Source organism: Zerene cesonia, chromosome 14 (assembly GCF_012273895.1).
Source record: "Zerene cesonia ecotype Mississippi chromosome 14, Zerene_cesonia_1.1, whole genome shotgun sequence".
Classification (NCBI taxonomy): Eukaryota; Metazoa; Arthropoda; class Insecta; order Lepidoptera; family Pieridae; genus Zerene; species Zerene cesonia.
Window position 1 is genome coordinate 3,403,809 of NC_052115.1, and position 27,564 is coordinate 3,431,372.

The following is a 27,564-nucleotide window of genomic DNA, read 5'->3' on the forward strand; positions in this document are numbered from 1 at the left end:
AGCTGTCGATGCACCACAATACGGGTTTATCCAATACCAGATAAGCTGCGACGAGATTGGATTTAATCTCGTGGAGGAATACCGACTGATTTGAGAGGAAGGGCAACAGATTGTAACGAAATGTATTGGACAGAGTGTGTAAGAAAATCTATGTACATTGACACCTTGGAGCTATTTTAAATAATGGTGATCTATTATTCTATAAAAGGCTTCTTTCGTTACAAGTCAATACATTAAATGTTTAGTTTTACGGTCAGGTAAGTACGACGTAAAGAATTAACAGCTAATTGGATAACTGTTTACTTAAATCGCCTGTTTTCGTTTTCCCATTTCCTCTATTTACCTTCTGTTTTTGTACGCTAAAAAATAAACATTTTATTTGACTTGATTCAATTTTCCTGTAACATAATATCATGAAACTGTATACCAGCCATTATATTCGAATACATAAATAAATGCACAAACAAAAAATTGCCGCGAATAACAAACCAAATATTAATAAAACTTTAACACGCATACAATTCAGATTCATACCAACTATTTCGATTGCATAAAAATCTCAATAGAATGATTGCTCTATTGCTAAATATAAAAGTGAAAAAGCAAATACTTTTGGAGGTAGGATTCGCGTTATAAATTCATTTAGCTGCACGCCCAGCGCATAGTTGAGCGAAATTAAGCGGGCGCAATAAAGATTTGCTCGTAAAACTATTCGGGCGTAGCAAACAATTCAGATTAAGCCTGCCTAGAAACGGTGCTCGAATGCCCAGACTAGGTAGATACGGAGACTATAGACGGACTATTTTTATTTGGACTGTGAGTGACACGTGACGGGATTTTCTAATGCGTGTTTATTTATTAAGTAAATTCATTGTATGTAACAGATATCCTGAACAGTATAGTATTCCTTAGTGTCCACCAATTTGCTGTAACAATCTAAATATGGCTAATATCACATACTTAGAGTTATAATTGAGATAATCTAATACGTTTATACTTAGCATAATTTAAGCAGGTAGGTATTTCAGAGTCAGTAATTATAATATGGCTTCCTAATCATTATTATTGGTGTGTGTTTTGTTCTTTGCCTGAAGGTTGCCCGCCATTTGAACAAATTTTGCGTGTTGAGAGTTTCTCTCACTTCTTTTCTAGATGCCAAATTGTATAAGGAAGAGTTAATATATAAAGAAATAAATAGGTACAGTTTCCTTTTATTCGGTCGGACAATAAAATGTTAAACATAATTTTAAATTCACATAATCCCAAACGTCGATACGAACAATTCTAAGAACCTATAGTTTCTACAAGTCGAATAAAGATTGCTAACACCAAGCGCTTTCAACTTTATCCTTCCTTGTAACCGTATGCTCATATATTCCTCTTAGTACCTCTGAGAGAGGTTTCGAGAGACCGAATTGAACTTTTTGTTTTGCAAGCATTTTTCAGCGAAGCTACAGTCCTTCAACTGCTCTTCAACGAGCCAGTAAAACGGATATAGAACACGGTTCTGGGAATTAAGAATACATATTATAACAACGCAATAGATGCAGTATAAAGATATATATGCTAATCGTTATTCCTCTTAGAAAAAAATATATTCCAACACGGCACCTCAATAAAAAGTAACAACTTTATTTTCATATATTTAATTTAAGACAAGTGTTGATCATTAAAAATTCCGTAGAGATTTATTTGTAAATAGTCAATTTATATCCATGAACCAAAGATGGGCCAAGATCAATCAAAAACTTTGGGTTCTTTTTTCTGTGTTTTAATATTCTGGGTTTTAATATTTTTCTTTTTGAGGAAATAGTTGTGTGCGTAATACAAAACTATTTTAGCTCAATAATCTTCTACGTAAATGACAATTCAAATAAAAATATAAACCTCTAGAAACTGAATATTTTTATTGTTGAGTTTTAGATATATTATAAATCAAGCACTCAATATTAAAATAAGCATAATTGAAAATTCTCAATACAAAATCGGCAGGATATTGACGCTTTGCTGCGCCTAATGGAGCGGAATTATACTAAAATAGCTTTTAGGATGAAAATCGCTCGCAACAGAGAATATAATATAAAGCACAATACATAAATAACAATGGCGAAGGCGTATAATCCATACGCCTTCAGTTGTGAGTATATTTTTGATTCTTCATTAACGATTTTACTATTCGTCTGTTCAAATTGGAACTAGTTATCAATTAATCAGATTAAGCTTTGGAACGATTTATAATAATACATAATTAACTACAATAGATTCTTTCATCTTATCTGTTTTTTAGCACTAATATCCGGAGTGGCTGAACTGATAATGGAATTTCACTGATTACTCATTTCATAAGAAGTGACTTAAAAGTAAATTTTAAACTACATATGTGGTTATTTAAACAAGAGATTAGTGTCAAAATTCCTTCACTAAAATGTAATAAAAACAATGATCGAATAACTCAGTTACACAACAATTTTGTTCGCTCCGGGGAGGCAAGAAACGAATATTTAATTTGCAAACGGAAGATTTCCCACTTATCGGGGGGAAATGAGTAATCCCAGTGCGTACCGATGAGTCACACTCCTCTACACTCTCTCTTTACGAGTGTATTGGAAATCTTATATTGGATCGGGATTCGTGGAAATTTATAGCCTGTCTATGCATTCTATTATGATTAAGTCTATCCCTAAGTATTACCTATTTTGTGTGTGTTTGTGTAAAAGATAGATATATCGTTATAATAAGAAAATATTCAATTGCTCTTCTGAAAGTAATCTATCTTCATATAACATCAGTTGAAGTCTAATATTTCGCTGTAAGAACAGAACATAAAATAAAATATTTTTGTATAAACAAGCACGAATTTCATCAAGGTGAATCTGCAAATATTTAGTATATTGATACACGTAATAGCTGTTATTTTAACACAAATAATGCAAACAACAAGTTTGAACTTATTATATTATTATTATTACCAAGAAGTTTGCATCAATGCGTTCTGACGATAATAATACTACTTAATCAAAATCACGGCATATTACAACTGCAAAACTTCAATTGTAACCCACTTATTATTTCGCTAGATTCTCGGTTTAAGCTGCAATACAAATAATAAGATGAAGAAAATCCACCGCTATTAGCTCTCAAGTAAATTATCAGATGGATAACAGTTTAAATGGCATTTCCGATACGTAGTATAAATTCAGGTTGAATTATTTTTGTCTTAAGGCATATTTTCTAAATTAAAATTGGCTGCTATTGTTTTAACTACAAAAGGTGGACCGCCAGGCTAATTGGAGTTCATTGTCTTTTAATGTCAATATTATCTACTCCGTGCGCTATTCGCTATGGCTTTGCGAATAGGTGGAACGATAGATTAATTATTCTTTTATTCACAGCAGTAGTGGTAGCTCAGTAGTGAGAATAGTGAGTGAAATAAAGATATTTTTCAATGAATCTACCCACTGTCTCCACCACAGCCCGGTTCGTAAAGACAGGTCATTAGGTCAAGGCCATGCATTTATGAAAACCAGTGTCATATATTTCAATTAAAAACTAAGTAAACTTAGAAATATTTGTTAGAATATTACAAATCCATGAATCTTTCATTCAATCAATCCATGAAACTTTATTTTATGAAGTTTTAATTTTATTTTACCTGTGTATTCTAAATAGAATGTGAATAAATAAAATAATCTGTAACAAATTAATGGAAATCTCAATACACAGTGAATTAGTATTCAGTTACGTCCGATCCTCACCTCTAGAAGTCTCCATTTAACGAACTGTAATTTCATATTCTTATGTAAAACTTTTAGTTCGACCCGAGTGAAACTTTAACGCCCTGTCTCTAGAGGCGTACTCTAAATAATTCACACGGGCCGACGTCTTCGGAATGACTTTCAGGCAAAGTGAGATGTTAAGTGAAATCGTGAAGCTGGCTTATATTGCTGACCTATTGGAATACGCCTTTGTGTTCCTATTTTGTATTTATGAATGTAGATGGGTTGCAGTGGACGTGTTGTAGCGACAATGGTAAATGAAGAAGCTCGGCTTGTTACGATTTACGATGACGCAAAATATCCAAAAAGATCTAGAATACATTATTATTGTAATATTTATTAATCGTATTTTATTATCCACTGATCATTTTTATATTATTTTTATTTATTAGGAACCTACCTTGTTTTTAAAAACATTTTTTTAAATAAATGCCCTTTTGAAGTCCTTTCAAACAAACAATAACTTGACTTATAATTTTCTTAAAAATATTAATTTACCCTACTTACCTAAACCATATCTTTGCAATGTGAAGCTAAAGGAAGCAAATGTAGAACATGCAATAAATCCACCAACAAATTCCACATGTACTCGACCATCTCAACTGCCAACTGAAACTTTAACAAGCCGCTATCATTTACATAAATAAACCATAAACAGAGCACTAGATTAGAACTTAATATGCACAGGCCAAGTGATTTCCATACCGTTGGCTAAAGCAGTGGACCGTGAGTACACAAAGTGGCCAAGATCGTGCGTGTGACAACTAGCAATACAAATAGACGAGGTACTATTGGGTTTGAATGTTAAAGAGAATCTATGTTTGAGATCAATTTTGAATTTATCATCTGTTTTTTTGAATAATTTGGTCGAAATGCTTGCTGATACATGACAAAATTACTTCTTGTATTGTTAACCATGTATATGTATTTTTAAGTTAAACAATATTTTAGTTATGAGTGCCGCAAATAAATAAAAAAATAAAGACATGAATTCGTGCAATATTTCTTAATATAGGAGTTACGTCAGCAATATTAATAGAATGGATCATATTTGATTTTGAATCCCAAAAACGTCATTTACTTCAAATTATTCTAAACGGAAGCGCAATATCGGTACATTACACCCTTTAATTTTTGTCATACAACCAAATTTGCATTATATGTAAATGTAACTGTTATCAAATTTTATGACTTCGGGAGGAGGTCGTAAACACGGGCCGATTCCGCTTCAGCAAATCCGCGCTAATCATATTATGCAAAGCCAAAACATCATCCCTCGGTCATTAAACTCCCTACGATCATACCCAAAGGTTTATGTAACCCTAGTACCTTAGCTCCTGAGAACATCCATATAGCATGTATTTCGTAATACGAGCACTGAGGCCAGAGGCAGCCATCGTGGTTTTCGTATGCAACGGAATATTTCGTTTCCTAATGCAAACATGTTTCAAAAATTGTATCCGGTTTCAGAGATGCTTTTACATTCGAATTTAGCAAAATTTGCTACCGTTTTATCTTAATTTAAAATGTTTGGTTTTTTCTTTTATTCTGATCGTGTTGGACGTTCTTTGTGTCAAATATTTTGGGTAAGTTCTCATTTACCTAACAGTTAATAGATTTTATTTTGTATTATTTGTAAGCTTGAGCATTCTATTTTACACTATGTGCTCTTTAATATATCAAAATTACTTTTCATGAGTGTACTACATTCATTATACGATTGGAGCGGATTTTGTGTTTATTGGCTAGATAGAGTATCGTAGCTAGCTACCCAGAACTCGGTAAATACTACAATTTGTACGAGATATCTTATATCGGAACGAAGATATTGTGTATATTTCTAAAATATAAAGCAAAACATTAATCGTTTGATTTAATTCGTTTGTTCAATATCACAGTTTAGTATTACGAACTGAAAGGCTAGTAAAGAAACTGGTTTTATAGAAATTAGCTTTATTTATTTCGCGTAGTAATGAAGTCGAGATTTAATTTCAAAGCAAAAATTTAATACTAAAATATGTTTTCCAAAAGGTTTTATGGATTTTTTTGCTGTATATTAAAATCTTTTCTTTCAACATTCCTACGAGAGATTATTTTTTCTATGTATGACACTTTATTTAAAAGCCCACATCTCAAAAACATATCTCCATAAGCATTAAATTAATACACGCAATGTGTCGCCACTAGCCCAAAACACTTGTACCTCACTGAATAAACAAAGAACGCTCTTACGTACTTAGAGTTAGGTGGAAGCAAGTTTAATGAGTTTGTCCTGTCTTGGACGTGCCATGCCTATATTATACTGCAATTTGGCCCATTGACGTGTTCCAACTTGCACGACTTGGCAACCCCTTTGAGAATACCTGCATCCTAACATCTCCTCCGTAGCTATATCGGACGCATTCGTAATATTCAAGCGACAACATGTAAGTACGCCTATGAGTTATTAATTAGAACATCATTAGAAATTTACGATCTTCGTATTATACTGTCTTTTTAAATGTTTAGGGGAAAACTTGCGATTATTTTTAAAAATGCATCCTACAATTTACGCAGATTTTATGTGTAGGTGTGGTACTTCCCAGGTGCGAGCTGGCCCAATTCGTGCCGCAGCGTGCTCGACTCCCACACTCAAAACTTCTCGCATCCCATTGTTTGCGCTTTCTTCAATTGTAACTTGGAAGAATGACAATGAAATTAAATGAAACAAGATAATTTCTGATTTAATCATCATGATTCATTAACATTCGCTTCATCCTGTCGCCCAGGTATCAAATGTTCAAATAAAGATAATATAAAGTATATTTACGTAATAAACTCCTTTTTCCGTTTGAAGAAAGAAAAAGGGCATAATTATAATAAAACATAATTCCCTAAACGAGCAGAAGATAGTATAACAACGTTGTATATAAAAGACAAACCCCGTCTACGATATATTGCCCAATTAGAGGCACACACAACCCATTAGCTTTTACATGCTAATGTGTTATTGATAGAGGGCAGCTTGTGTTAATTACGACCCTTAGATATGCCCTGTCTGAATTATTGTGCTCATTCCACAAGCATGGAATAGTACAATTTCACACGTACCACTCGCGAATATCAGTTTATCTCGCTTCACAGTATTAGAAGCAAAGTCTAATTATGTGTAGGGTAAAGGTAAGAGAAATTAATATTATATTTATATTTTTACCAAAGAGTACAATGATCTGAATGTTTGTTTGGATATTGTTAAAAAAACAACTGAGCGATATTGATAGTTCATTTAAAACTAATCTAATAGGAATAATGTCTTCGACATCGTTTTTGTGTTCTTATGTTCTGATAGGCCTTCTATTTGAAATCTTTCGGATGTTTGATTATTGAATTATTGGATTAGCAAATCGTGATGGAAAAACATTTTTTATCTCTCGATTATCTAATGTGTAATGCTCTTCTAAGAATAATTTGTCCTTATTCTATGCAAATAAGCTATAAAAGTTATTGTGTTTGTGTTTATACCTAATATATAGTGTTGATGGGAAATTCAGTATTTCATTTTTTAAACAAAAAAGACGAAAATTGAGTTCCATTAATTAAAAAACGGATCTCCAGAGGTTTGTCCACTTTTGTTTGTTTGTGGTTTTTATAACCTATAATTTAATTTTGTATTCTGAAAACCAACCAATGATTACAAATAATTAATTTAATATTTATAAAATTGATACATTCCACAGCGAATAATTATAACACTTTTTTAAACATTTTACACACAAAACATTTACAAAGCAGCTGCTTAAATTAATCCCACCTTAATATTGACGCGGACCTTAACATCTCAATTCTGATCATGAAGCCTTTAAGAATTCACAATCAACAACTTTTAATCTTCGACATTATGCAGTCAAGATTCATCTAACTTCGTCCTTTAAAAACTTATCTAGTTTGCTAGTTTCCGCCACTTTCAAGCCGTGGTGAATAATAGAGGAAATAGATTGACTGACACCATGTTGGTGGAGTCTTATGTCGCTGAACGCGATCATCGTGGTGTTAACTGACTCGATTACTTTGGCTTTGAATCTTGGTATCAAAGTTTCGAATCGATTTTATCGTGACTTGTAGAATGCTTTGTTGAGGCGCTTTATATCTGTATATTTGTATGATCTTTGGATTTTGTTTGATGTTGCGGATTCTTATGGCACCAGCTTTTGTGCTATATCATATAGAAATAACAAAAGGTACATCTATATAAATAATAAATGACGTATCGGTGTTATAGTATAGAAATAATAAATGAAGATGAGCATCACTTCATACCATCAGGGCGAATATTATTCAACACAAGCTTCCCGCCCGTAGCTTCGCTCTTTTAGACAAAGGAAAAGACATGTTTAGGATTACAGAAGAGACAGAGTTACTTTTGCATTTATAAAATTAACGTGGATTTAAATTTAAAGGTGTTTTTCTGGCAATTAACTCATGGCACACATAAACAAATTTTAACATTTTGAGCAACTAAACCGACCTTGCAAATTATAAATTGTATTGAGCCCAATCTTGACAAGGAGAGGTTTAAATATCAATAATTAAAAGTGATATAAGACTTGCTTGGAAATGTAATGTACGACGTATCTTCGTAGCAATATTGTCAATATTTTTAGAGTATAATGGAAGGTGATTTTTCACTTTTTTATATTATTCACTTAACTGGGTTCATTTAAAGTCGAACTGAAAGAAAAAGAAAATAAATAGAAATCTAAATCAGAGATAATGAAGAATAAATTAAAATTTATTCAATTAATATGTTAGGTAAATTATCATAAATAAAAGATAGCATTGTGCTGACCATCGAGTTATAACTGCTGACAGTACAACTCACTCATCACTTAGTTTAGTTTTTCATCAATACAGATAAAACTTAATTAAGTGCCACCAAGTTATCTTTGCAGTGAATTGAGCTAAAGATGACTTGAATTCAACTGAATTGTCATTGTTGAATACTTCAAGTGCTCTGTATGTTGTATTGTTTAAATTTGAATTCGTAAATATACCAAAAGCCATTAAAGGTAATTCTCGGAACTATTCTAAAGTTTAAATAGAAATAAAAAGTTTTTCATCAAATTTCACTTCTTTTACCTTTCTCTGCACGGTTGCCTCGTAGAGATTACTGCACAGAGATAAGCCCACGTATTTTACAATATCCTTGGTATATGTACATGTTTCTCTCTAATTTTATTTTTGTTTGTTGAAATAAATAATAAATGCTAATGGTTACAATGAAGCGATGATGACGACACCACCTTTCATTTCAGGGACACGTTGGTGGAACTGGACAGAATGAAAAATAATTAATTTCAATACTATGAAACCTTTTATGACGTGGGCCTTATATGCCCAATGATCGTTTAATATAGAAAGTGTATTCAATAAGTTACAACAACGTTAATAATATTCGCTCGACACAACCCAAATTACCTTACCTAGGAGTGTACAAAGCATTTCTGATGTTATAAAAGATAAACGTGTAATTCGTGTAATATATTTCTGCCCAGTCTTCTGCAAAATTGTTTCTTTATTTCGTTTAAAAGTAATTCTAGAAAAGAATATTCAATTTAATGTTATTGTATAGAATATAATAGGGAGATATTCCGCGCCAAATAACTGTTTATTAATGTACATAGTAAATTTGTGGAGCAACCCTAAATCGCATTTAGTACAAATGTATCACCAACGGTAAATCCTTTTTATTATCTTCACGCAGCGGTTAAATTACTTAAACAGCCTTAGACGGTATTTAGATAAAGTGTAACGAAATTTATTTCGGTCGATCGGTATCATTACTCTCTTTGATAATAATGTTAATATTATTTTAAGTTGCATAAGAAGGATAAACATAATAATTATCTAATTAATATGAAAATAATACTTATAAGTGTCCAGTTTGCTGTAGTCTTTTAGTGTAGTCTTTTAGTGTAGTAGTGTAGTGTTAGTGTTTTAGTACGATTGTATTAAAACACGCATGGTTAAATATTGCGTAACACCTGAATGTTTTCAAAGCGTTGGCCCACGCATGTTCTAATAATTTCAAATATTCGTACAATAATCAAATAGCAAAATACTATCCGATTTAATTTAATCACATATCACATAATGTTATAAATAAATTATGTACCTATTTGCTAATTAATTAATAATCTTCGATAGGTATTGTAGATAATTACAAATGTATTTCAATCATTCTAAATTTTATATATATTAAATACAAAAACCATAAACACAAATGATTTTTGGTGTGGTTTAACAGATTTTTTTTTTTTTTCTGTCATAGCGGGCAACTGAGCTGGTGGTTCGCCTGATGGTAAGCGATCACCACCGCCCATGAACATTCGCAAAGGTAGGGCTTCTGCGAATGCGCTGCCCGCTTTTTTGGGGTAAGGGAAAAGGAATGGATTAACGACTGGAAAGAAGGAATGGACTGGGACGGATGAGGAAAAGGAAACGGGCCTCCGACTCCCCCACTCACCGTACGAAACACAGTGGCATGCCACTATTTCACGCCGGTTTTCTGTGGGGGTGTGGTACTTCCCCGGTGCGAGCTGGCCCAATTCGTGCCGAAGCGTGCTCGACTCCCAAAAAAAAAATTTATATATATGTACAAGAATATTTTGTTTATATACCGATTTAACTGGGTCAAGGCGAGAAGCTGGCAAACAAATAAACAGTCATACCATTAACTCCTCCATTTTGCTATAACATTATAATTTCGGTATCCTCAACAATAATTGACGACAAATAATAAATTTACTCTCGTTGTATCTGCGCGCGCTTCAAATATAACTTAGGTCGCTTAAAGATTTATAAGTAAGTCGAAGGCGTCTCAGACTAAGCAAAGGACTGACCACAGCACTTAGCGAATTAAGCATGTCACAAGTTAATGGTTAATGCAGACAAGGGTAGGCATTACAGTAAATTAGACGTCCTGACCGAGACAGAGTAAATGAGTATACAAAATTATTGTTGGATTATAACGGACGGGGCGAGATTAGAGTTTATATGAATCGAAAATAAATGAGCTTAATAAACAATAAATTTAATAGATATATCCTAAGGGAATAGCTTTGCATTGCCTTAGCCAACCATCTATATAAATCGATTGAAATGCGCCTGATTATGTTAATTTCAATAAGTCGGGTAATGTTAGACGGGTTAAGTTTTTTCTCATCATCATTATCCACTACGCATGTTTGGGGGGAACATTAAATATATATTTTTTTAATTATGTTAAATGTGTATGTATTAAGTTATAACTATAAATAAATATATTTATTTCTTTACACAAATACAAAGTTTCTGATTAATTAGTTTTAACAAACACGATTAAAACGCCGGAATAAAGTTTAAAAGACTAATGCATCTTGTCCTGGGTTCCAAAAATCCTATCGCCTCTTACATTAACGTTACCAAACCACTCACTATAAACTAAAAATTCAGCACAATAATCTTAATACCGGGTTTAAACAATAACCGAGCCGGGTCTTACAGCCGACGTCTAGGACATGGAAGGGTTAAATTAAGCCCTATTAGTTCCGTAGACACGACACTCGCATTAGACAGTCCTAACCGGACAGAAGCGACATCTACTCTGTGGGGATTTATGTATCCGAACTAAATCTACAACATTTGCAAAATTGCTTACGAATATATTGAGGTGGAATTGTTTCCTACAATGAAATTGCTATAAAATGTTGATAGTATTTTCTTGTCTTTGATTTATTCTTGTAAAAAATCATAATCGCGATTTATTTATCATATTATATGTTCTCCGTTTCTCTGTTTTTCATTCTACCCATGACCACGCTCCATGTAAAGTGAAAACTTCGAGACACATAATAAAGCCGTTAAAAAAGTCTTAAATTTCTAAATAAAATGGTAATATTTCATAACATTTACACGATTGGACCTATGAAATAAAACAACAAAATCCTATACCCACTAAAAGACGACATAAATATCATAAATTCTGAAGAAATACAAAAAATATACAAAATGCTAAAATATACTTAATATTATTATAGCCTATAGCAATGCTACTTAATGACTCATAAATATAAAAACGCCTCTCCAACATCTAGATTAAAAAGGCTCTAATATAGATTAAAATAATTTCTATAGTCTAGTCAGGGCGGCGTCGTACGTTCATAAATCACATAAAAATATATCTCACTGGAAGATTAAGCGATCATAAGAAAGTTTGCGAACAGGGAAATCCATTAAAATAAGTCCATCAAAGGAAACTCCGCTTCTAATCTGTTTTCATATAGCTCTATACGTCTTGTTAATAGTAATGTAAAGGGATAAGATGTTATAATAAGTCGAAGCTGTATATAAAAGAAAGTTTGAAGCATGTTCATAGGAAAATCGCGAAGTAGTATATTCAATACATTGCACATTGATGTCAATTTTCTTTATAACCAATTTATAACGTAAAGTAATTAAATAGGTAATAAAATCATCAAACAAGATTGTTATGCCATATGTATAAGCGTTATGTAAATATTGTGTAACGAATGATTTATATACACGTTTTTAATATAAGTTATATTTGTTGAAGTGATTGTTATAATTTTGTAGTAACAATGTTGTTTAACAATCTATAATATACTAGCGATCCGCCCTGACTTCGCACGGGAACAAAAATACATAATATACACACACCTTCCTCTTGAATTACTCTTTCTATTAAAAACACTCCGTCAAAATCTTTTGCGTAATTTTAAAAATCTAAGCATAAAGACACAGACGGTGAAAAGCGACTGTGTTATGTATTATATTGTGATATTCATAAATATTTTTTAAAACATATTATATATTTATAACACTATTATGTTACTAGCTGCGCCCCGCGGTTTCACCCGCGTAAGTCCGTATCCCATAGGAATATCGGGATAAAAAGCCTATATGTTATTCCAGTTGCCCAGCCGTCTACGTACCAAATTTCATTATAATCGGTCTAGAAGTTTTCGTGTAAAAGAGCAACAAACACACACACATCCTTACAAACTTTGCATTAGTAGGATTAGTTTAAAGTGAACTAGTAGTCATGTTATTTGTCACGCTATTATTTCCAGTAATGTGACAAATAACACAACAACAAAACGAACCAAACAATAATAATTTCTAGAAATTACCAGATATGCCACGTCATTATTAAAGCCCCTAAATTCAGCTATAAATTTCACAACACACATTAAAATCAAATTGAAATTTACATACGTGTAATCAGCAAACAAGCATCAAACATTAACTAACGACATAAAATCAATATCAGTGTATTATTACACAGAGAAATCAATTCTAACATGTATAAACAAAGTTAAGTCCCCAGGGTAATCACAGTATGGCAACTAGCTCTACTTCGTAAGATCTTCGGAGAACCTTTCATACAGTTACAGGTCAATTTTCTCGTTAAACATTAGAACTAACGTCTTATTGTTTATACAGCTGGTTCAAACCTGATTTCATAGGGACAATTCAGTATATAAATTTGTTATTGGTTGAGCATAGAGTGTTGTAGAACTAATAACATATATAATGTAGTTCAGCAAGACCATACTCGCGCTGACTAGACAATATATTTAAGAAAAGTGTATGTTTCCGAACATGGTGAAAAACTGTTATTCCAAATTATGTTCTGCCAGCCTCTTATTATCGTATTATTATTCGATATATCAGTAAAAATCTGATTAAGCTACTTCGTGAGCTGGATAACTCATTCGTCTCATTCTATATTTATAATTTTGTCGATAAATATTTATGTTTCTTTGTTTGCCCTTTATGTCCAACGAATCAAATATTGTTAGTCTTTGATAAAGCAATCGGTGTATTCATCTCGCACTTCTAGTTCGAAGAATCGTGCAAATCTATGCTCATGAAAACGACATATTCTAGAAGTTTCACTATGTGGTCAACAAGCCACCATTACGCACACCCAAACATTCCAAACTCCGTGTTTTCGCACCACAACTGCAAAACAGTTTCGAAGTTTTAATATCGAAATGCACTTTATCTACATCGCCATCACGCTTTAAAGGGAGCACATGAAAGATGTCTACACGTACAAGGAAATTCTATCAAGTTACACCCGGGCGTGTTAAACAAAATTAGACCCTGGTGTGCAGAAAATATGATACATAAACGGTTGATTCGCATTTTGTCTTGTTTTCAAATATGCTTCAGAAGGGAGGTTTTTGAAGCGTCGTGTCAGCGTAATAAAGCCAATAACTTGAGCTAGTCTTGAGATGTCTCATTTGTAAAATCAAGTATAAGTGATACACTTAGCGGCAAACACGTTTCTGTTAATTACGTCTTCTTTATGTTAATTACGCATTTATCAGCAATATTGTTATTGTTATTTTATTGTAAGCAAGCCATGGCGGCTAGAGTTTATTTATTAACGACATTTGTTAATTTGATGTTTATTAACATTAAAACTTTTATGTAATACAACCGAATAAATGTTTTAACCTTACTATTTTTAAGATTTCTTTTTATATTTAACTATCCTAACTTAATTATTTTCGAGTAATGGGTAAATATAATAATAAAATAACAAAGGAAACAACGCCCTTGTCCTGCCAACCATTTATTGGTATATTATAAATCTTTTGAACTAAGCTTATACCTTTAAAATTTGCTAAGCATAACAAAATGTCAACACTTTTATCATGAAATATTAATAAATAAGATTTTAATGTTATTTTTTTATGAAAGACTAAATAAAGCTTTAATATTTCGTTTTCTCCTGTTTTCAACGTGTTTGTTTTAACACCTAAATGTAATACAAAAATACAAATTTTAATAATACCTATAAATAAACAGGCAATCACAACCACAACTTTCGAGTCAACGAAAATACCCTAGCTATTGCTGACTGTCGGTCGAACTTATCTGATGTTGCTATCGCAACCGACACAATTGAAAGACAATCGAACCCCGTAACGTGACCAGAGATCACATAAATCAGAATCACACTTACCCAGAATAAAATCCTCACTGCGTAAAGCTCGGAGCAGTAATTTAGGCACCATTTGCTTTATTTGGGCTCGGATAAACGTGATAAGGGTACTAACGGGCTATTCCTATGTGTAATTAGCTAACTGCCCCAGATAGTAATTTGACTTCAAGAAGGTTTATTATTACTTAACTACCGCTTACGGACCCGGTGGAATTGTGGCTCAAAGAACTGAGCCAACCTAATTCACTCTTTTCTGCAAAAACAACTCTGGACGCGTCCTATGACATACTACTACAATTCAATTACGGTTATTTAAACAGATTATTGTCGTTCTGTATTTTTACATTATTGTCTCTTAGAGTTGTTCCATTGTTTTTTTTAGTTATTTTTGTGAAGTAATTGTAATGTTAAGATGTTTTATACAGATCTATTTTACGTGCCAATTTTTTGAAAAGAAAATATGTACCTAATGAACATTTTCATTCCTAAACACGAACTGCGACTTGCAATGTTCATTTACCGAAATATTATGAATATAGTATGAGAATATAGGTGAATGAGTTCAGACTAGTAATGAAAGGATTACCTTCATGTTTATCATTGCATTTTGATGTGTGTCGTGCTACGTGTATCTTCGTAATGTTCATATTGCCAAGCTGAAGATGATCACGTGATTCCTTACCTGAAACAAATTATTAATAAGAAAATGAACATCGTACCTAACAATAAAATTACGATGCGATTCAATTATTCCAGCGCCATTTAATGACGTCATAGGTGCTAATAGTATATATTATTAAAATAAGCAGAAATAACGTTTTAATTTAAATTCGATTTATAAGAGTAGAATGCAAAAAATATTTATAGGTAAAGCATATTTTTATTAATGGTGATACTTAATTGAAACATAGATCATTGACATTAATCATTATTGTGGGAGTCGAGCACGCTTCGGCACGAATTGGGCCAGCTCGCACCGGGGAAGTACCACACCCCCACAGAAAACCGGCGTGAAATAGTGGCATGCCACTGTGTTTCGTGCGGTGAGTGGGGGAGCCGGAGGCCCGTTTCCTTTTCCTCACCCGTCCCAGTCCATTCCTTCTTTCCAGTTAATCCATTCCTTTTCCCTTATCCCAAAAAAGCGGGCAGCGCATTCACAGAGGCCCAACCTTTGCGAATGTTCATGGGCGGTGGTGATCGCTTACCATCAGGCGAACCACCAGCTCAGTTGCCCGCTATGACATAAAAAAAAAAACATTCCTATTCCTAATTGAATCGCATAGTAGGCATAGTAAACACTAATACATTCAACAAAATTGTAGATGACAACATACAACACACAAACCTTATAAATATTTTCTTTTCTAAATAATTAAGATAGATTACAATTTATTGGGTTGCCTCATCACTTAGTCATATTATTTTGAGGTTAGGTACGCATATATAAGAATGTTATAAATTTAACTACCAAACTAGTTTAATATTGCTTTATATAAAGAAAGACAAGAAAATGGACTACGGACATACGGAGGATAAAACCCTCCTAGTGACCAGACACGTTTTTCTTTTTGCTCTCTGCGGCATATTAAAATTTTACGTCAACCTTCATCCAACGATGACAGCAATGAATGATCGAGTATAAAGTAAAACGAAATACGTGTGTCATATAATACGTCGTCACCCGAGAGACCTCAGACAATACCGCTAATTAGCACCGTATATTACCGTTTGATATTGTCTCAACTCTTTCAGTTAAATTTGACATACGTTTTAGTCCGATTTAATTATGCTTTCTTTTGAACCGAACATTTGCGTTTTAATGAATGTTCCTAATGTAATAAAGTTTATGATTATTTTTACGGGTAGTGTGCAAAATCATTGATATTTTTGTGTTATTATATTAATTTTAATACAATAGTGATACACATAATATTACATTTGTAAAATTTTAAATGAACTGATTCAAAGTAATCAAATTTCCAATTTATTCACACATTCATAATATGCTAAAATAATCGTCCCATTTCCATGCGTCGCAAATTTTATCGTAATATCGAATAAAATGTGTTCCATTTTAGATTTTCCTTAACTGTTAATGTTTCTTAATTACTCTATCCTTTATTAACCTTCGTCGAGACGATTTATTGGACCGAATTTCATATCCGCATCAAGTATGACATCAACAAAGATAATAAAAACATCATCACGTCTTTATTCAAATGAACGTTTAGGGCGTTAGTCCTTCATTTGCTAAAAACGTTCTACTTGAATATTTCTTCGCCATCTTAATTTGTACGTGACTCAGAAAGTTAATTAGCGAAATTACGAGATCCACTCGAGTGGATTTTTTGTTCTAGACTTGTCCTTTGCTATTCAGACACGACCATTGTGGAAAATTAAATTAACATTTGAAATAGTGAGCCTAGATAGCGCCGCGTGGTTAGTTTTGCATTCCATATTTCATGCCAGTTTTCTTTTAATTATAAATTGTAATTGGCCATAAAATTATGAATTATGTAAAGATTTTCGACTCGACTATTTTTGCATTTCCAAGTTATCAACCATAAAAGCCCATATTCTCTATGGGCAATCGGTCAAATAACGATTCGACTAAAATAATTTATCTCGTTATGAATGTAAAAAACTATTTTTTATGATACGTAGTACAAATTTTATTAAAGACAAAATATGAGGTCACTATCTAACAATATAACTATGTACGAATCGGGCTGTCAAAACATACTATGACTGTGCTAGAAACATAATATGCATTCCACCTCTGAGATACATAGCGTGAGCATGCAATGCACGTCACTTGTCAGGCTCATGTTAAATATCAAATTACGAGTTCACGTTCCAACTGAATTATAATATGATAATGACGTGCATTCTCTATAGAGGAGTTAAGCACTTCAGGTAATTAAGCTGTGCTTTAAAGATTCGATTATTATCCGCGACTACAAATAAGACGTGGCTCTTATTTGAGCCATTAGTACGTATTCGTAAGATGTTTGACACTGTTTGTTATGGTATATAATAAAAAAAATTTATATAATAAAAATTGCTACAGTAAAGCTTATTATCACGACCAAAGAAATAAAATACTTTAAGCCGACTCAATCATAAATCACAATACAGAATCGTTTCCTGTATTCCAAAATTGGAATATTATATTTATTGTAATAAAATTTGTCCAAACTAAAGTTACATCCATTAATGTTCATGCAAGTTTACTACAGTTCCTTTCCTTCATTATTAAACTTCATTAATATAAGAGTCCTCTTTGATAGCAATGACATATTTGCAATTCCAACTCAATGCTTTATGAGTTTGATGTGCCATCCAATCTTTACGATATCCTTGCAAGTTGACTCTGCACGAATAATGCCTCTCGTGTTATGTAACTGTGATACTCGGATGTCTGAAGGCCTTTTTATATGCCTCTGAAATAGACATTTTATTATACACTACTCGACCACGGCTATGTCGTTTTTACGCCTCGGAGCGGCCCTCTCCAAATAAAACAAGGGAGAAAGTGCCTCTAGCGAACACGCATTAAATTTCGGATTGTAACTTTTTTCTTACTGCCGAAGTATTTATGTACTTTTATATTTCGTAAGAACAATCCATTTCAAACGTTACATTAGTTACTTGCTAAGTTACACACAATTTTGTGTAGCTTCGTCAAAGAAAAATTTTAAATAGCTTACCAGGATTAATTAATCAAAAGTTATTATATTGCTACATGTCTATGAGAAAATTAATAATATATAATATTATACACTAAGATACATAATCTTGTATACAACATACATCAGAATTCTCGTCGAAGAAACTCTCATCAGCAAAAACTCCTCAGGATATGTTATCCCTTGAGGATTGAAAAGCGAAACATAATCAATTAAAGGTTATTGCGGTGGCCGAAGTCAGTCCAAAACTGCTTCAACCATACGAAGTTTCGTCTTCAGATGTCAATAGTTGGCAAGACCATTACTGAGCTTATTGGCTCGAGACACGGGACCCGTCACGATCTGCAATAACTTGGATTTAACGACTAACTCCAAGTATTCCGATATCTGGAATTAATGTCGGGTGACATTGAACTGAGGAGGAACTTAACTCATATGTAATGGCCGGAGTAATCATATTCTGCTAGTAAAATCTGCATATGAAAACTCTACGTCATTTCGTATTCAAATAGCTAATTACTGAGGCATAAATCTCACTGCTTTAACTACTGGGTATTATGTCATGATGTTATGTAGAAATATCGTCTTGATTATATTTTAATAATGTTAGATGGTCTGTTGTAAAAACCATTGCGCCTCGCCTGTTCGAATTGTAAAGGTTATTAAAATAGATAATTTAATTGTTTTCTGCAAAAAAAAAGGTCACCGATATCCATGGAGAGGGACCACTCCAGTTTATAAAATGAGACTAAATGACAATACATACCTATTGAATATAAAAACAAAAACGCCTATCGGTTGAATCCCAATGAGCTTTCAAGAAAGAAAACAAAAAAATAATATAATCGATTAAGAGAACCTTCTTCGTTTTTTGGAGAACTTCGGTTAGAAATTATTTTTTAAATAATTCAAAAATATAATTTCCATAACTATTGATGTCATAACTTCCGTGTACAATTCTAAATGAAATGGTCTAGAACATTCGCAGAAATACAATTCATAATAAAGCTAAGTGTGCCAGATAAAATTTCAAGTAACGTTTATTGTACAAGCAAAAATAAAACTAAGAAAAATACACGTATGCGAGTACATGCCCATAATACACAGATGTGCACACCGAAAAATCCAGAAACATAGTGTAATAAAAACAGAGGCTTTGCCACGTGACGTAAGTCGAGTGACCTGCGAGGGATTAAAAGTGTAATCCTCTCAGGACGTCTCAAAGTGAACTTACGGGAAGACAGGGTTTTATAAGCATCGTATGGAATACTGTCATAATATGAATATATTAATGACTTGCCGTGGCGTGAATAAAATATGTATTCTAAACCTAATTGAAGAAATAACGTTATCTTTGGTTAATTTGGCCTGGAGATATTGTAGATATTAGGTACAGTTTTTACGTTAGATTATGTTCATTACATATTTGACATTTAGAAAGTATAGCAAAGGAGCTTAGACCTTAAGACCCATATACATTAGAAAGAGAAAAATATTATAAATCAGAAAGTTTGTATGGATGTACGATCTACAGTTGTTTCTTTTTATTTCACGTACAAACTACGTTACGGAGCTTAAAACCGATATTAAACTAGATAATCAACTATTCTGAAATAAACAACTACTATAAGTTATACTCAGTTTAGAACTAGATGGCGTTGTATTAAATGAACAATCCTGATGAACTACTAGCAATCAAATAAATATTTGTGTTGTATTATGTATCATTTACATCTATTTAATTAAACGCGAAATATGAAGTCAACTACGAATTAAATCGAGCCTAATAGTATCGTTAGTAACCGGGTAGCGTATTCTGAACCCATTTCAACAATATATCATTGTTAGTCTTACGCTAATGAACACTAATTCACCGAATATTTATATAGTAACACATAATTTATAACATACATAGGTTTAATTAACCAAATATCAGATGTATAAAGGTTGGAATCTAGGGACAACCTTTGTACGACCTTACCAACATCTAAATATACATTATGTCGTTGTATGAGCTTGAATTGTGAAACTTGATAGTTGGGACACTTTTAAACAAAATACTTTGTGTACGTGACGAAAATTCCTCATTTGAATAACTGAAACGCAAATTTAAGTTTTGGCATGCATAAATTTCCTTATATTTTTACAATATTGTGAATTATTATTCTATGTGTTTATTAAATTCATCTCATAAATTCTCATTACATAGTATAAAACAAGTCGCTTTCTCTGTCCCTATGTCCCTATGTCCCTGTGTATGCTTAAATCTTTTAAACTACGCAACGGATTTTGAAGTTTTCTAAAGACAGAGTAATTTAAGAGGAATGTTTATATGTATATCTTTTAAACTACTCCAGATATAGGCCTGTGAAGCTGCGGGCAAAAGCTAGTAGCGAATAAACTTGCCTAAAATTATTTTATTTATGTAAACCACACAAACACAAAGATATAAATAGATTTTTTGTTAAATAAGAAATACGAATCAATAAGCCCAGTAGTTGGCTTATATTTCTTAAATAATGCAGATTTTTATATATTGTTATTAAAGATATCGCTGTTATTTCACCAATAACAAACTGAAAGTAGCGATAAATCAAACAAACAATATACATTTTACAAATACGACCTTTTATTAATAACTTTTATGTGTCAAGTAAACTTTGATATTTACGTCTTATGGCCAAGTTTGTATGATGTTTATAAAGATACGAAAAGGACTTCTCGGTAAGCATATAAAACTTTGTTATGGTGTTTACTACGAGCTGCGTAAACGTTTATATGTTAACTGTTTACAACTTCATAAAAAACACAATACTTAGATGTAAACTACATATTTATTGTTATATCTCTCTACTTTAGTAAGACAAACGAGCGGATATTTCAAATAGCTTCGCCCGTAGTACATATTATATGGCCTATAGCATCCAGGGATCGTGCACATGTCCAACGGTGGAAGAATGTTTGAAATCAGTCTAGTTGTTCCTGAGATAAGCGCGTTTAATCAAACAAACAAGCTCTTCAGCTTACATAATATTGTAATAAATTAAAATTTCAAAAAGAATAAATTTATAATGAAGAAAAATATGTTATAGTACATTACGATCTGCGCAATTTATTCAGATAATAGTATTTATATAAAATCTTTCATATTTGCCCATAATATGTGTCATATATATTAATTTATGAAAGTTTGACTAATGTTTAAATAGCAATGAATTAATTTTGAACTAAATTTCATTAAAAATTCTAATCAACTCATTGGGTCCAAATGCATTTCATAACTTTTGCGTTATTCATTAATATTCATAACAATTCGCAAATACTTTACAATTCCTATTCTATATACACCGATTGCTTTGGTGTTCAGATTGATGCCAGAGTTGTATTCTAGTTAAAGACTGAAAAAGATATGAATTACATATTGTACAGGATCTATTTATAACCTACTCGAGATACAAACCCTTACACGTGCTTACATCTAAAATAAAAACAAGCACACATTACGTATAGAAGACGAAAACAAAAATTTACATAAATACTCACCGTATAAACGTCATTATGGATACATTATACGTCAAATTTTGGCAAAATGGAGAGTGATCGGGCATCACAACATAACTTCCCGGTATACTGATGTTATAATAGTTCTAATATAAGACCCTCCGGGGAAATATGTTTGATCGGTCTGATGTTACATATTAAGTGTTCTAGTCGAAATGTGTTATCGTAATTTGATAAACAATATTGTTGTATACACAACTTTTTGCATACATTTAATTGTTTATGTATTTTTAGTTTGTTCTTTTAAGACCTAGGTATAAATAATAGAGCAGAGCCAATCAAGAAAGGCACCGTAGTGCGTGCGTGGATATCTGCATATGCGTATCATGCCTACGTTTCAGAAATGTTAACTTCAGACTCCTTTTAATACTCATTAGTTTAATAATATAATACCAATATATTCGAAGTTCTAATCCTTAGACACTAATACTGCTATAGCTGTATCTAATTACAAAGTCAAGACTGCGTTAGGATTTTTTCATGTCTTCACGTATTATCATAATAATCGATTTTATGAAAAATAACTTCAATTTGGATCACAGTTCATCACCCTTCAGCAGTCCAATTTATCAACGTTTATTAATAAATTAACGCAATGTAGACCTTAATCGCTACATCGTTTGTGCAATACCAGACGTATCTCAACATATATTATAGGTATTCATATAAATAATATAGCAAACACTACAACTCAACTGTTCTAGCATACCAAATATAATGAAACGCTGTGATACACATACGGATAATTAATTAAACAACGAGTTAATCGATAGTTATGAAATATGAACTCGTGGACTAATTTACTAAATGCAGTGCTACTGATCTAAAATCTATGAATGTGCCGCTCTTTCTTACTATTTGTTACTTTATTAATGACCTAATGACGTTCAGGTTCGTTCGTTCAACATTTTATAATTATGTTTGAACTGAACTTGAACTTAGTAAAATTATCACTTATTAGAGTATAAAAAACTAGGAATGTTTTTTTTTTGAGAACGTTCATAATAAAGCTATTAGAAAAATGTTTAGTTAAAACAATTTTTTCAACAAGATATATAAATACGATGCATAAAAAAGGTTATCACTTTAAGATGTTCAAAAAGACGTGGATTAAAGTTATACTTACAGTATCGTTATTTAGAACCAATTAAAGCGGAACTTAATCTCTTACATATGTCCATAATAAAGATATGACATAGTTGAAATTATCACACTAAGAAGCTGTTACAAAATATCCAATTTTATTCAGTAGAACAGAACCGTGCACTATTTATTATACATATTATAATATCTATTTATACCAATGAAGAATTACATCTCAAAAAAAAACCTTTTAATGAAAATTCTGAAATAGTCTCTGCTCTTAATGTGCACAGAACGATTGCCCATTTATTCATAATATCCGTAATTATGATAGATGTTTATTAAAAAAGTTATTGTAGAAAACTCGATACACTGGTTTATTATGAATACAGCAACGCGGGTTGGAATAATCTCGAGCGTTTTTACATATAAATGTGATGTTATAAAGTGATAACGGTTTTTTCAAGAAATTACATGGAATCAAATTGTAATGACTTTGTGACGAGAAAATTATATTATTTTGCGTAGACGGTAGCTAATTTTGAGATCTAAATTGTTTATCTGGGACACCATTTTTATGTCAATTATTATAAAATATTGTACATGAATTATAATGATTATAATTATAACAACAACATTATAACAATAACAACTAAGTTATACTTGTATCTGTGTTTATATTATGAAAAAATTTATCTCTCAATCGGTGACAAAAAAAAAATTATGAGAATCTTTTTGGTTGAATTGATGCACTATCCATCCAATCATATTGATACCACCTATTAGTATTCAATACTGAAATCAATCGACTATAAAAATATACAAATGAACATTTCATAATATCTCTGTCCTTGCATATCCCGCGTGAATGAACAATAAGTAACTTAACTTAACCTAAATTGCAACGGCCTTTCTAGATCATTGAGTTTATGGATTAACCCTTGCTTCTGGAGTGTTCACACCAAAACCCCAATTGTACAATGCAAGAAGCAGGTAGCGTGACGAAGATCTTGCACAACCGTAGTAGATATTAACCGATGCGCATACGCATCGTCACACACGCAATCAAGCAACCGCCGAAATGTACCGCAACATCGCTGTGAGTACTTGCTATTGTATAATACGATTTATGTGAATGTAATCGTTATCTATTGATTAGTGATTTTTGTGGGAAAATAAGAAAATGGTAGATCAGCTGTTCAAGCGGCTATTCCTAAAGGAGGGAGTCTCCCTAAACAATACCTGACATTAGATCGTAAGGAACACAAATGGATACAATTTATAAATGTTTCCTTTATTTATTTATAAGGTTTAAGAAGTGCTACCCGTAGTCAGACATAAAAACTAAGCTAAATAAAAATAAATAGGAAATTCTTCTACTTTTCTAAATTAACTGCTACCAACATTAGAAACAGCTTGTACATTCCTTTGATGAAACTCTCAGCGTTATCCAGAGTAAGACTTTATAATTGTAAATAGCGTGTATGAAATATTAATTGGTATTTTTGTTACAGTTAGTATTGGCCGCCATAGTCACCAGCCATCTGTGTCTCGCCAACCCTGTGCCAGATCCCACATTCGGTCACAGAACTCAGTAAGTAATATTTGTAGATATGGTTGTTAATAATTTTAAAGAAACATATGGGAAATAATTTAAATGAGAAGTACTCGTTTTGTGTGATGTTAATTTGCCGATCGGTCGGTTGTCAGTTCTTATTTCAATCAGATTTAACATTATAATTATAGCTGTAGGAATTAAGAACCTTATCGTTTGAAATAAATAAAATAATATTCAAAGTGATAACCCAACAAACGGTATCTAAGTTTAGGCTTATATAAAAATCTAAAGTTAATGAGGAGATTATAAAATAAATAAATTATACCCAGAAATAACTGAAGTCACGAGAATTTTCGAATAAAAATTTTGAACAAATAAAACGTTATCAATGTGTTGTAGTCAGTCGGCTAAAATAAACGAATGCAAACAATTCGATTAAACACAAAAAGGGATTTGGAGGTTTATTAAGCTCTCCATCCCGATATTGTTGGATAAAACGTATAATTTCCCAACAAATAATGAATTCTAAACGGAACAAATAATAAATATTCAGATTGATAGATCGGATTTATTTTGCAAAGCGGACTTTTGTAAGTTTCTGTGAGATAATTTCATCAGTTATTTTTTTTTCTCATAAATATATTTTTATTCATTACATCTTATCGCATTCAGTTTTCCTTCTCAATTTCTACTATTGTTACGTCAATACGCTTAATATAAATTAACTATCTCTTTTCCTTTGCATCTTCCAGCATCAGAATCCACGTCCCAGCTGAAGTACACACAGTCCACCACCACCATGTGGAAACTGTGCCCATCGTGAGAGAAGTGCCCGTGGTACACACCGTCCCGGTCATCAAGCCTGTGCCTGTGATCAACACTGTACATGTACCCATTGTTAAGACGGTGGCCATTGAAAAACCCGTCCTCGTACCAGTCAGAGAGCACTACAGCTACTTGCATTGATGCAAATACATGGGGCCTTAGTAATAAGCGTTTTTAATCTGTTATCTAATCGATTGTGTTATGTTCCTTCCACTCCTGCGTGTTGGGGACAAAACAATGATTACTTAGCATAACGGTAATAAAGTTTATTAGTAAGGAAGTTAGTTCACTCATCAAAGCTTTAATAGATAGTTAATGGTGACTGATGATGATGGAGCGGAAAAGATTACAGTAATTAGAAATAATTGTTGTGATCTCACGACGATCTCAGTGAATAGTCACACTCTTCGTAGATTAAAAATACAACATTAATTAAAGTTTGGATTTTTCGTTTTTCGTTTTATTGCGTTCTTTGTTGCGTGACTTTCTTTTCATCCGAATTATGATCACTCAGTGCTATGCAGTCCTTATGACGTTGAACATACTGTAAGTGCTATTTACCTTGCCTACATTACGTATCATTTATAGAGTACACGTATTACAATTGCACACCAACCAGTCTGAAACGCTTTTTTTAGTTATTCACGCATGAATGATAACAAAATCAGATCACTTAGTAATTTTTGCATACTTTATACTCATACAAAACAGGTAGTGATAATTCAGATTCTATGACGTTTTAATAGTATGGATATTAAATGAAATATTTCAAGTTGAAATAAAAATTTGTTAATCGGGAATGTTAATGTTGAATTGTTTAATTTCAATTACGTTTAAATAAACTATATAGATATTTGATAACCGTTTAACAGCTCTTCATAAATATTTATCTACCTTCACAATAAAAAACGCTTGAGGTTTTTAGGAGGGATTAATGTACAAAAAGGTACTTCATTTGCGTACAAACCCCATCAGTTTTAATAATTTTTGGCTTGAAAAACTAAAAATATAAATATTGCCGTGAATAAAATAACAGTGCACCCCTACTTACTATTTAAATAAACGAGCCTTAGTCCGGCAATAATATAGCAATTACATTCTTACTGCAAAGAGTTAAACTATCAAACATATCATTAGGGAAATGGACTTAGGTCAATAAAAGTACACCTGTTGGTCATTAGCTAGTTAACAAAACTATAACTGAGCTATAAACGGGCCCTAGCACGTAATTAAGCTAATGCGTTTATTACTGTTTTATTTATCATTAGACCTTTTCAATCGCATTAATTTCATATTCAAAAGCGAAATTGTTTAATTGTTATTGTAAAGTTCTCATTCGTATCTACCTATACCTTTGCGATCATTACTTCAGAGGGATAATATTATTTGACATAATATTATTCACAGAATCATCATCATCAAACATCAAACGATATTCACTGGTAGAAAACAAAAACCTATCTTACTGCTTATGATAAAAAAAAAATACAAAATTTCATTTGAGATTTTGAATTTAAATATTCCGTCATATCTGCAATAGAAATAGAAGAAGAATGGAAAATTCTGAAATAATCAGATCATCTTTTAAATTATAAACTAATTGTGAAAAATATGTAACTTAGATATATTATATTAGCCACGTAATACAAGAAGAACAACAAATATCATCAACTGTTACAAACATACTCCTAGCAACAACAATACAATAAATACGTAAACTTGTCTCGTTCAAAGTATTGGTTCCCACAAAGGCAACAAACATCAATTTTCAAAAGAATCAATAATGTAAGTCAACATCGCTACAGCTCAAACAATTCGTACTGCGGATAGTCAAGTTTTGGAAGGCCAAGCCTCAAGGGAAGCAATCGTCACGCGTCTGCCAACCACGCGATTATTTATTCAGTAACTAATACTACACTTGACACACATCACGTTTCCTATATCGTAGCTTGCACGTGACGCCGGTGTACAAAATGGGGGTACGGGACGGCCAAAACAAAGGACGCCTTGTAAGTGTAGTACAGAGACACATTGGTAGCGGCAAATGTGTTTTATTCAGTCACTTGTTATACGATAGAA

The 27,564-nt window shown here is 32.3% G+C and overlaps 2 protein-coding genes across 3 annotated transcripts in view; one reads left to right on the forward strand and one right to left on the reverse strand.

Annotated features, from left to right (window-relative positions):
• LOC119832093 (semaphorin-1A) overlaps window positions 1-27,564 on the reverse strand; it is a 227,246-nt gene that overhangs the window by 172,124 nt on the left and 27,558 nt on the right. The gene's annotated exons all lie outside the window — the stretch shown is intronic.
• Window positions 24,063-25,934, forward strand: LOC119832095. The gene is made up of 3 exons (XM_038355711.1): window positions 24,063-24,201; window positions 24,617-24,696; window positions 25,413-25,934. The coding sequence occupies exons 1-3, from the start codon at window positions 24,184-24,186 to the stop codon at window positions 25,624-25,626; spliced, it is 312 nt and encodes a 103-aa protein (XP_038211639.1). The 5' UTR covers window positions 24,063-24,183; the 3' UTR covers window positions 25,627-25,934.